Source organism: Terrapene carolina, unplaced genomic scaffold (assembly GCF_002925995.2).
Source record: "Terrapene carolina triunguis isolate 2854851 unplaced genomic scaffold, T_m_triunguis-2.0 Scaffold247, whole genome shotgun sequence".
In the NCBI taxonomy this organism is placed as follows: Eukaryota; Metazoa; Chordata; order Testudines; family Emydidae; genus Terrapene; species Terrapene triunguis.
In genome coordinates this window covers 12,878,460-12,890,904 of record NW_020664598.1, presented here as the reverse complement: position 1 = coordinate 12,890,904, position 12,445 = coordinate 12,878,460, and the positions used below count along the sequence as shown (strand labels likewise).

The window sequence follows — 12,445 nt, the reverse complement described above, 5'->3', positions numbered from 1 at the left end:
AAGAAAGAGGGGCTCCCTGCCCTGTTCTGGTGCCTAGCCCTAACCTGGAGCAGCTGGGAGCCGCAACTGTAAGGAATGTCTGGCTTTGCCTCTCTACCCCTGGGCTGTAGCATGCACAATCCAGTCACACACAGGAGTTGTGAGGAGGTGCAGCATGTTCCATTGCTCTGTGGGGATGGCACATGTGTAGTCTGGTCAATGCTGGGACTTGTCGGGGGCTGGAGCAGTGGCTGCTAACATTGAAAGGCAGGTACAAACATGGACCCCCTCCCCAGGCTTATAACATGGCAGATATTCACAGGAATAGCAAAAGGGCCATCCCTGATCCTGACACAAGTGCCCCCCTCTGTGAAGCATCAACTTCCTGTTCCAAGTGTGGGGCACTAAACTTTTCAAAGAAATAGTCAGAAATGTTTCTAACATGGGAAGGACAGTGTGAGAGTAGCCTTAAGCTGACTCACCACTCTGGGCACTTGGTAAACATCCCCACATGGGACAAATTAGGGAGATACACCTCTACCCCGATATAATGCGACCCGACATAACACGAAATTGGATATAACGCGGTAAAGCAGTGATCCGGGGGGGGGGGCTGCGCACTCTGGCGGATCAAAGCAAGTTCGATATAACGCAGTAAGATTTTTTTGGCTCCTGAGGACAGCGTTATATCGGGATAGAGGTGTAATTGGTTAAGGACTGAATGATTAATCAGTTAACCAGGTGGCTCAGCACACCGGCTGGGGATAGCTAAAAGCCAGACAGGAAGAGGGGAGGGGTAAGCTGGAAGGGCCAGAGAAGCCCAAGATCTCTTCCCTCTCACCCTGTGCCTAGGGAGAATGTATGAACCCTTAGATGTGGGGAACTTGTTCTGGTTTATTTACAGTGTGACTAGAGCCCTTTTAGTTGGACTTGTCACTAGCTGTGTGTGAGGACTGTTTGCAGACAGGAATCTAGGGTGAAGGAACCCTGCCCCATGACAATGGGCAAAAGAACCTTGTTCTCAGAAATGGCTAAACAATTTTGGCTTAAACTTAAAGGCAAAACCCCACTAACCTGGGGGGCACACCTGGCATGGAAAACTTCACTCCCAATGTTAAAGTTTGGTAAAGTTATAAACAACTGAAGACAGGGTTTTATACTGAGACATGTTTGATGACCTTAATAATAGGTGGGTCTGGCAGCACTGCCTATGCTTACGGTAGCACCTAACGGACAGCCACAGTGAGAGTAGGGCTGCCATTGGACGGAGTGCTGTACAGACACCTCAGTCACTGAGGAATTCCATGTATACAGCTTGGTGAAGTGATGACTAAGGGGAACATAACCACCTTGAGCTGTGTAAAGGCCATACAGGACTAATTTTTTGGTGGGGCGGGGGGACGTTCTGGGAGAAATGGGATAAAACGGTGAATGAAATGGAAGCTGAATATTAGAAAAAAGTTTCTGATGGTGGAATAACTCTCCAAGGAAGTAGTGGAAGTCCCCTCACTTGAGCCCTATAAAATTAGGTTGGTCAGAGCGCTAACAAATACATTGGAGGAACAATCCTGCGTGGCCAGGGCAAAGGACTGGAAGATCAAATCGATCATCTATCCTGTGGTGTTCCAGAATTACTTCAGTGTACTAATGGGGCCTTGTGAGCAGCTTGGATGTGAGACTGGAAAGTGAATGTGGATCCCTGAATACAAACAAGGATAACTTCCAAGAGATAGATACACTTATAAAGCAAATCAACTATATTCCTACTCTGGTTTTCCTCAGTTTTTTCCCCTTCTCCAACTGAACAAGTGCAATGGAACTGTCTTTACACTGACAGCCTTCCTCTCGGGTCTCTGAAGATTAAGAATGGCTAATCTCTCAAGCAATCCAGTAGACCATTCTGAAGTGCTTTGTAATGATAAGCAGTGGGCTCAGTAAGGACCAGTCCTGCTCTTCCTGAAGAACTTTTGCTGACTTCAGTGGGAATCTGCCCATGAGGCAGGTAGTGTTGGGCCCTCTAAGACAGGAGGCTTAAAGGGAGGCAAGCCTCCATTATTCCACTTGCTAATCAAACGCCTGCTGAAGAAATCTGTGTGTTCGGAGGTATTTATTTTATATCAAAATGTCTTTGGCACTAATCACTGTATCATCTATGTCTCTTACCATATTAAAACAAGCCAATAATTACACATCCACAATCTATCCTCTTGGGTACCTTAAAAAGCTACGGCACTTGCCACTCAGCGCTGGAACTCTGCAAACATGGCTCCCTTCTACTGTGACAGTGATGGTCAGCCAAAGACCTGACAAAATAAGCATACCTTACGCCTACCCTGACAGCGGCTGAACCAGTTCTCTGGGCTGCCCGACGGGAGGTATTTCCACTGAGAGAGCCCTCCTACAAGCTAAGGCAGGTTCACTCCCCAGAACTATCGCAAGAGCACCACAAACAGTCTCAGCTGTAGAGAGACGTGGTGCTCTCAAGCATGCCTAAAGCTTGTGTCTTGAGCTCTGGGATACAAACATTTGGGTATTACGAGGAGTTCTTTGTAGGGTGCTTTGAGTATGTAGCAGTATTCTGAATGGCACACAGTGATGCAGATAAAATGTCCTTGCCATAGTCTTTCTCAACATAGTGCACAAATAATTAAGGGCCCCTGGCTTGCTTAGTGTCACATGGTTAACTTCTTCCGATCTAGGAGATGAACTGATTGTTTTCCTCTTTAGAAGCTTGTGCTTCAAGTGAAGCTGCTGGAAGAATTGGTGTTTCAACCTATTGTGTCCAATGAAAAGAACACTAAAAATAGACATCCTGGTTGATTTTTCTCCTCCCCCCAATCTGTCCCTTTGATGTTCAGCATTGGGCTTTCCTGACATTGCATTCTCATGTGAAATGCAGAAGCACTTACTATGGGAGCTTCAGCTGGGGGCTTATTGGAAGGAGGAGGAGTTGCTGCTTGTGTTTTTCTAATGCTAACTGCTTGCTGGTTTTTTGGCTATTTTTGTCTTAGTATTCCCTGGCCTATGCCTGCTTGAAACTAGTGAATTACTCCTTCTTCTTCTGGCTGCCGTTCTACCTCAGCAACAACTTTGGATGGAAGGAGGCTGAAGCTGACCAGCTTTCAATTTGGTACGATGTGGGAGGAATCATAGGTAGGTACAGCAAGCAAACAACTTCTTTTTTTGGTTGCCCAGCTCTTAGGTCTCTTGCTCTTTAACATGAAGGAACCACATGGGCCCAGTTTACTGAATGTGCCCAGCATGCAAGGCCCGGTTACGTACACTGCTGCTCTGGCTGCATTGTAAAACATAGGAGTAGTGAGTACCTCTAGAGAGCTCACAGACTGTTTAAAGGGATACTACCCTATTAGTACACTTCAGCAATAAGAGTTTTTCGTCACTTGCTATGAACACGAGAGTATCCCACTCAGTCAGATGTCCCCCAGGTTTCCTTTCCTACTTCCCACTGGAATCCCTAAGCGAGAGGGTAGGCCTAGATTAGGGGTACACTCTACCCTAGCAACCGTCCCCACGTTGCTGCAAACAAAGGGCTCAGTTCAGCTGGGGTGAGCGGGCACAACTCCATTGTCTTCAATGGAGCCAAGTGTAGTTGTGCTTGTTTATGCCAGTGGTAAAATCTGTACCTGTGCCTCCTAGCCAGAACAAAGAAAGCCTCTCTTTATGGCTTGAGCTCTGCTCTCCCATGTTCACTGTTTCTTGGCTGGGTAAGTAGTCCACTCTGCTTTCCTGCAAAACACTCCTGTTCTGATCTGTTCTGGGTCTGCTTTGCTGCCTCTATGGCCTTGTTTATACTAGGACTATTCCCTAATGCATTATCGGCAGTGCAGCTCCACTGGTGATTGCAATGATGGGCATGCTAATGTAGACAAAGCTGCCAGCATTGTAACCCTTGTGATGTTAGATCTGCTCTGAGCAGGGTTAGACAACAAAGTGTTAAAAGTGTCACTGGGGTGCCTAGAATCGGTTATGTGCTAGTGCTTCCACCAGCGGAGCAGAGCCATTAATAGGAACAGTAGGAAACTCTAGGAGACAGCCACGATGTGTTACATTGCGCAGACCTGAACTGAGATTACAGGAAGAGTGTGTGGGGAAAGGAACAAACAGCAGAAGCACTGACTGGCTACACGCAGAGAGAGCGAGACATAGTAATCGATCCTCGCTACTGTGTCCTGAGTACCCTGATTTGATATTGCCTTGACTGTGTCTCAGGCAGCAGTGAGAGTTTTGTCCACAATAGAGATGCCGGAGGTAAAGATAAAAGAACAAAATTCAGTAAGTGCAGCAGTGTGTGTGTTCCATATGTTAATTGGAAGGGCACGATGAGCTTTCATTTTATTTTTGCAGGTGGGACAATCCAAGGCTTGATTTCCGATATGCTACAGAAGCGAGCTCCAGTGCTAGTGATCAGCTTGCTTCTGGCTATTGGGTCTCTCTTTGGATACAGTCGTGAGTATATTTTGCATTATTGTGGGCAAGGGGGGGGACTTTTTGGGCCAGATGGATGGACACTTGCCAGTTTCTATGCCTTGAACCTGTTTCTGGTTCAGGATATTGCCCTTCAGAGTATATTTCTGGGCCAGTCACACTCTGCACGGTTGTATTGTGCCAAGAGATCATGGCATCTGGGAAGAAGTCTTTCTTCAGATTCTGGTTAACGATGGGGAAAGATGTGGGCTGAGTGCTTGGGTTTCTTTGTGCCAGTGAGGAAGCTGGTATTAGATGTGCTCCTTTGGCTGCATTTCTAGCATTGCCAACATGTCAGAGTTACAACCGTAAAGCAGTAACGCAAAGGTGCGAACATCTTGAAAAAGGAAAAGCCAATGGGTTGGGTGGGGGAGGGCAAAGAGTGAGAGATGATCTAGGAAAGGATGAGAAGTCAGAAGCTCTTAGACTTCACACCATTTACAGAAGCACTCTAGCATCTGGCAACCAATGGGATTTGGAAACAGTCTGTTAGGACAACTAATTAAAGGACACATCTAGGCTCAGCAAAACAGTGGACTTGGGAGCCATCATAAGGTTGAAGATCTCACATCTCCATGTATGCTCTCTGGCCGCACCAAGGGAATCCTTTAATTGGGTGACCTTTGGCAGGTTACTTGATCATTCTTTGCCTCCGTCTTCCCATCTGTAAAATGGGGGATGATGAAGCTGATCTCCTTTCTAAAGTGCTTTGAGATCTACACATGAAAAATTCTGCATAAGAGCTAGATATAATTATTTCTTATTTTAACAACACTCCTCTTTTCTGTCTGCCCCCTGGCAGGTTCTCCAAACAGCAAACCCATCAACGCGTTCATCATGGCCATTACAGGTACGTCATATAAACGCCACTTTCACCCCAATAGCTGTGTAGACAGAAAAGAAACAATAACACTGCTGTAAAACCTTGTTAATGTATTCAGGTGTGCTGCCTTCTCAGCCAAATGCCATGGCTGCAACAGGAGTGACCATGAAGGCCCAACTTTTTTTTTTTTTAATTTTTTTTTATTTTAAAAGAACACTGTTTTAAGAAGCTTTCAGAAACAGAGGTGTAGAATAAGGAATTATGCTGCAAACTAGAATAGCTCAGATGGCAAGCGTCTCTTGCGTTCTTTATACTACGAGAAGCTGTAAGCTTCCTCTGCTACTAAAGGTGCATACCTGGGAGCTTCCCTGGCAGCACCCCATGATGTGGACTCTATATTAACCAGCATGAGTGAGGGTTCTTGGTTTCAAACACGCATATTTTAGGGGCTTCTGGGAATTTCCCCCAACTTCCTCACTTAGACGCACAGAGAAGCACATCACAACCGCTGTGAGGGATAACTAAACCCTCTGGGAGCGAAGCATTCTTCCCCTTACTGCAACCTGTTCCCATAACTGAGATTTCCAGAACATCCCCAGCCCTTGACATTTGGGTGGCAGAAAATCCCAGCCCTGTGAAACTCTCGGGTTGCGCCAATGGCAGCCTCTTTGCAGTGCTATCATTGGAAGATGGTCTTTTGGTGCTTTCAGGATTTTTCATTGGAGGCCCATCTAACATGATCAGCTCTGCGATTTCCGCTGACCTGGGACGTCAAGAATTGGTCAAAGGAAACAGTGAGGCTCTGGCAACAGTCACAGGAATTGTGGACGGAACTGGGAGCATTGGAGCTGCAGTGGGCCAGGTGAGATTACGAGAGAGGAACTGAGGAATTAGGGAATGTTCCTTTAAAATTCTACGTGGGAGTGACATGGGGGCTGGGAAAAAAGCTTCCAACCCCAGCTGAAACATTTCCATTCATCTTTTTTTTTTATTTCCAGTGGAAACAGTGTTTTTTAACAAACAAACCTTCTCTGCAGAGTTTGTAATGCAAATATTGTGGCAACAAACTTTGAGAATGAAATGGGGTTTAGACACTTCCATAACCTGAGCTGTTGAGATATGGAAAACATTTGCACTCCATAAATAGTGAAAAGAAAATTGGATTTTTAAATTATTTTCAGTTTTTAAATAAGGTGGTGTTAGCTGCCCTGGTGAAGAAATGTATTTATGAAATATTGTTTTTAAGATGAATGTCCTCTTTACATAGAACATAAGAATTTGTTATGTTAGACTAGTTTGAGTGTGATTCTCTTTACCTAGGGCAGACTTCACATCCTGTAAGACTGGTATCACTTGCTTTCATCTTCCATGCTGTTTGCCGTTGTAGGAATTGACCACGGATTGTTACTGAACAGAAGCTGAGGGCATTGGCAATAGGAACATACTTGTTATGCAGGAACAAAATTCATGCACATGAAAGAACATAGTGCTGATTTTTGGGTTGGACAGGGCCTGTGATGTAACTGGCCCCATACTACTAGAGAGAGTGTAACATCATGGAATACCAAGATGTATGTTGGAGTGGAGTCCACACCCCCATTTCCCAAAGGAATTAGGGTTCATAATTGGCACTTGTGGGAATATTCCTGTGAATATCAGCAGTGCTGATTGCAGGCAGAGAAGAACTTGTTAACTACTGACTGAGGTGGTTCTCCCCAGTAAATGAAATGTTCATTCTTTCTCTCTGAGAGATGCTGTCTTAGTTTTCCACTTTTAACAGGCTGCTAACACCTTTCAAATCTTATTTGGAAACAAATTTCCCAGTGTACCATGCTTCCTGCATATTCCCCTTTCCACACTTCTTAAGGAGAGTATCATGGAAAGTGGGTTTCTTTCTGAAAAGTTCTGCCTGTCACTGCTTCCCTATCTGGACTTGCAGTCATATCAATGGGAATGGCTGCAGTGTCACTCCAGGTGGGGGAATAAGCAGCAGAAGCACCAGGAGCGCTTCCAAAATGAAGATCCTGTTTTTGTGCCAATGTGCTCAGTAATAGAGAGGTACAGAGGAGCTTTAAACAGAATTGTATTCAAATACTGCATATAAGGAATAATTTCTGCCTTTACTTGAAGCTTGCAATGCCCTGTTAAGCTCAGGATGTAAATCAGTGCAGAAGCTTGAGCATCTTATCTGCATAACAGGGTGTTGGAAAGGGTTAACTATCTAATGCTTGTATAGCTGCTGAAAATGCATGTCCTTTTTAAGTTGTACATCTTCGTAGAGTGTTCAGCTTTTCTGAGGGTTTTTACATTCACTTACGTAATTGTATGTTCTGTGCAATAAAATCCTCTGTTCAGTCTAGTCAAATTGTCACCCCTTGAAGCTGTAATTAGTTTTTCTCCTCACTGAACATCGTTACCTATAAAGCTTCAGGCTGGTATCTCTATTTCACCTATCTTGTATGGATTTATATAGAAGGATTAAGGCAGCAAGTCTCCCATTATGCCAGGCAAAGAGCCACTAGATACTGAAAGAGAGAATTTGTGATTGGCTTTTTTCTTTTTCTTTTTCTTCCTTCCCCTCTTCGATAAAGGTTCACAAACTCAGGGAGATGCAAATGAAAGGGTGACACCAGAAAAACACCCCTCACAGTTGCGCACGTGTTGATGATCTAAATATTGTATTTTGTTTCTTTACAGTATCTAGTTTCTTTGATCCAGGACAATCTGGGATGGATGTGGGTTTTCTATTTCTTCATTCTTATGGTAAGAGGTCTTTTTCTTCTTTAGCTTTTTCTCCCATGTTGAGTCTGCAGCTGAAAAGAATTTCTGAACCCTAGAATAATAAGCAAATAAATAATAGGACTTTTTTGTGAGAGCTTTAATGACTTTCGCACCTTAAACTGTTTCTGCCACAGCCATTAATTATAATGCTGTTCCCAGAGCTGGTGTATGGCTGGGGCACACCAGGAAGTGATCTAAATCAGCCATGGTAATATCAGTTCCTTCCACCAATCAAAAAACGGATGTTGAATTATTATTGCCAAATGAACAAGAATAGATTTTTAAAGCAGGTTTTCTAAGTGATAGAAAGTGAAGCACTTGACATTGCCCCTTTAAAAATTCTTGTATCTGGTGTGCAATATTCATTTTGGTTGAATTTCACTCTAATTTCCAAGTTAAGGTTCTGCCCCCGCCAACTCCACTGTGTGCAAGTGCATTGTCACATGGCTTCCAGTGTTTCTAAGGAGCTGATGTAACATAAGAACGACCATACTAGGTCAGACCAAAGGTCCATCAAGCCCACTATCCTGTCCTCTGACAGTGGCCAATGGCAGGTGCCCCAAAGGGAATGAACAAACAGGTTATCATCAAGTGATCCATGCTCTGTCATCCAGTCCCAGCTTCTGGCAAAGAAAGGCTAGGGACACCATTCCTGCACATCCTGGCTAATAGGTCCATCAATAGCTATCTTCAATGAATCTATCTAGCTCCCTTTTGAACATTGTTATAGTATTGGCCTTCACAACATCCTCTGGCAAGGAGTTCCAGAGGTTGACAGTGCGTTGCGTGAAAAAATACTTTCTAGTGTTTGTTTTAAACCTGCTACCTATTAATTTCCTTTGGTGGCCCCTTGTTCTTCTGTTATTGGAAGGAGGAAATAACACTTCCTTATTTACTTTCTCCACATTACTCATGATTTTATAGACCTCTATCATATCCCCCCTTAGTCGCCTGTTTTCCAAGCTGAAAAGTCCCAGCCTTATTAAACTCTCCTCATACGGAAGCCATCTCATACCCCTAATCATTTTTGTTGCCCTTTTCTGAACCTTTTCCAATTCCAATATATCTTTTTTGAGACGGGGCGACCACATCTGCACGCAGTTGAGCTGGTAATTTGTGCAGTCCTTTCTTTTGGGTTGGTGGGAGGGATGATCAAACATGGAGGGACCAAAATGAAAATGTTCTATAGGGCTGGCCCGGTATGGTGGAAGCACAGTGCTTCTGTCTAGGAGATCAGAGTTCACACCATGAGCTGCTCAGGTTGGTATTGGCTGGGAGTGTTGCATAATCCACCTGCTTCTCCTTTAGGGCTAGGGCTGGGGTGATGCCTTGCTTTGTTCTGTGATTCCTTTTTGAACAACTGAACAAGCTATTTGATAGGCTCCAGAGAGAGCAGTGCAAAGCCATTGAGTAGAGGGAAGAGTCTTAGCTTATTCAGAAACTTTCCTGAAAGTCTACAGCCCGCTTTTGTCCTTCTGATAGGCAAACTTTGACTTTCCTGTTTCACTTCCAGCTTTCTGTGCTTACAAATGCCTCTAAAATGTGTTGGAGGGAAGATGCAGCGGCATGTACATGTGCTAATTGTCCGTCATGTTGTTTCTTTCCACAGACAAGTTCAACAATCCTGTTCATCTCACCCTTACTAGTGAGGGAAATTAGATTGCTCCTGTATGAGAGACGCTTGCGTATGCGGACTGGGTGACTGCCACTTCCCTTCAGCGGGACTGTCCAAGGAAAATCAACAACTGGGAGACAAATCAAAATTCTGGGAGGTTTATGTTTGTTTTCTTTTCTCCCCCTCCTGCCCTGCAAGTTTGGACTAATTCAGAATGTGCCACAAGGTTTTGCAGAACAGCCTTTGAGAACTTGCTGTTGGAATACCAAATACCCAAATGGATTGAGGCCATCTGCAACATGGAGCTGCTGTTCCAAGATAGAGGAATTAATCAGTTTGGCTCTAGTCCCACCGGAGCCTTTCAAGTCAGCAAGTGCGCTCTTTCCTCCTGGTTTGTGGTCCCATTGCCATAACCTTTACTGATTATTTCTGGATGTCCTGACAAGTGTCAGATATTGAAAACTGAAGATGGGGAGTCAATCTTACAGTGAATGGTGAGACCTCGTTATGCTGGGGAAACCGTACAGCCCACTTCATGAATATTCTGAAGTTCTTTCTTGCTTTGGTTTAGAAGAATGGGCAAAAAGTTTCTTTGGAATCGGATGCATTTGTGCTGTCCAGGTGTCCTGAAAATACCTTTGCTAAATCTATACACAGATTAATCTCCACTATCCTCGGTTAATAACCCTCCCATATACAGATAATTTCTCCATCAGAAGCTAACTCCATGCTTGATCTATTTATTATTGTTGTTGCGAAACCCTGCGATTTCTGAATATTTAAGTAGCCAAATACTGTAGAATAGGGGGGATAATCATCTTTTAACACTAATTTTCAAGGATTGCAATAAACTTTATAGATCTAACAGCGGCCACTTAAATGGCTTTGAGGATTGGGACTGGGATACAGATTCTTTTACCAGTTGGCTGTCAGATCAGTTGTGACCTGAAGTCATTGCTCTCTGCATTTGATGGCTATTTGGGTGACACTCCTTGAAAGAAGCTGGTGTCATCGGTCCTGTTCTCTGTGGACACTTGGCCATTTATCCTTCCTCAGCACAGCAGACCCAGGATTGAATGAAGTGAGTCTGAACTATTCCTCTGCCTTTATATGTGATGCTTCTGGGTTAGGATTGAGGCATATTAGTGGGGTAGTGTGACGAAGCTGACACTGCATTGCCCAGGCTTTATTGACATGATGGACAGACAGAAACCTTCAGGCTCCAGGGCTGTCAGTCTGATAACTCATAAGAAAAATAGATGTAAGCCAGCTACAAAAGTATGTAATTCTATTCTATGCTTAACACCGTTGCATCTGAGCACCTTCCCATAGTGCATTAAGCAAATGACTAACATCTGTCACATGTTGGTTAATGAAGTTATTTGAATCATTTTACAACCTCTCAGCTGCTTTTTATATTTTTTTCTGTCTGTTGCCACGGGTGACTTTTCTTGTATTCACATAGACACTTTTTAACCAACAAGATTTCTGATCAAATATTCAATCCAATCAATTGTTGCTGCCTGGATGGAAAAATTCTTAGGTAACTGAGAATTTGAAAAAAAAGGAACTTTTTAAAATAGAAAAACTGCCTTTTTTTTAAACTTAGTGTACAGTGGGTTTTTTTTAAATGTCTGAATGTAAATGTTTAATCATGTGATTAATGTGGGAAATTGTTAGTGCCTTATTGTATTGAATTGTTGCTCAGAGATTGTTTGCTGATCCTGCAGTGCCAACTGTTTTCACAGCTTCGCTTACTGGGAAAACATGGTTGCTCTATTTCTTCTATGGTTTCTGAAAGTCCTCCTTCTTTGTCTGAGATGTTTTCTGCTTTTAGATCTCGTCCTCTCTGCTTTTAGTTAACCTTCAGACAGTCCAGTGGTTGGGGAGAAGGCACAGTTAATCATATAAGGGACCCATGTTATTGTCTCCTCTTCCCACCCTTATTCCAATTTTTGCCATTTTAATTCGGGATGATCCTGAGGAGATGCTGTTCGGGGACCTACCCTTGTGCCCTCAACTCATTGGGGCACTTAGCTTAGTATTCAGATCCCAAACCAGTCCTTAGTCCATTTCCAAATGGATGCGAACTCCTTGAAATTCATGTTGAAATTGTGGTGGCACTGTTTGCCCAGTCTGTTGTTCATGTGTCTGAGAATGGAGGTTTTGGATTCCAGGCTTTGGTTGACTGTCGAGGTGCCAAGTAAGTTCTGACAGAAATGAAGATTGCAGCCTTCAGAGCAAATCACTTCATGTCAAATTGGTTGCAAACTCCATCTGCACACTAAGCGACAGAGTATGTGCAACTGTTCAGAGGGTATTTTGGAGCACGGCATATTTATTGCTAATACTTGATTGGCTGTGCATTCCACCCAAGTCTTAATATATTTATTTTTACACCAGACCCTTTGGCTGGTGTATTTCCTCAAGCAGTGGCGATGAGAAATGTTTTGATTCTGATAATGTCAAATCAATGTCATCTGAATAAATCATTATTTTTGGTGAACTCATGTGGAATTCTTTTGTTTGCTTTATTCCACTCCACCCCACCGTTCTAAAATCATAAAGTTCACCAAACAGAACTCTTCCTCCTTTTATATATCGTTCCCAGTTACAGGTGTAATAGTGTTGTTGCAGTTGTTTTCCTAGTAATTAGTTCTGAAGAGCTGGGCCTACACAGTCCTTGCCTGCTGTGTATGCCTGTTTCTCCTCGGTGTTCTCACTTCCTAACTCTTGCGAACACTTACAACAAATCCCCATCC

The 12,445-nt window shown here is 43.7% G+C and overlaps 1 protein-coding gene across 1 annotated transcript in view; it reads left to right on the top strand.

Annotated features, from left to right (window-relative positions):
• SLC37A3 (solute carrier family 37 member 3) overlaps positions 1–12,193 on the top strand; it is a 43,435-nt gene extending 31,242 nt beyond the window's left edge. The window contains exons 10-15 of the mRNA XM_024200795.3: positions 2,991–3,132; positions 4,345–4,446; positions 5,267–5,314; positions 5,998–6,149; positions 7,985–8,050; positions 9,678–12,193. Coding sequence (XP_024056563.1) covers positions 2,991–3,132; positions 4,345–4,446; positions 5,267–5,314; positions 5,998–6,149; positions 7,985–8,050; positions 9,678–9,770 — 603 coding nt within the window. The 3' untranslated portion in view covers positions 9,771–12,193. The remainder of the gene's footprint in view (positions 1–2,990; positions 3,133–4,344; positions 4,447–5,266; positions 5,315–5,997; positions 6,150–7,984; positions 8,051–9,677) is intronic.
• The last annotated feature ends 252 nt before the right edge of the window (positions 12,194–12,445 follow it).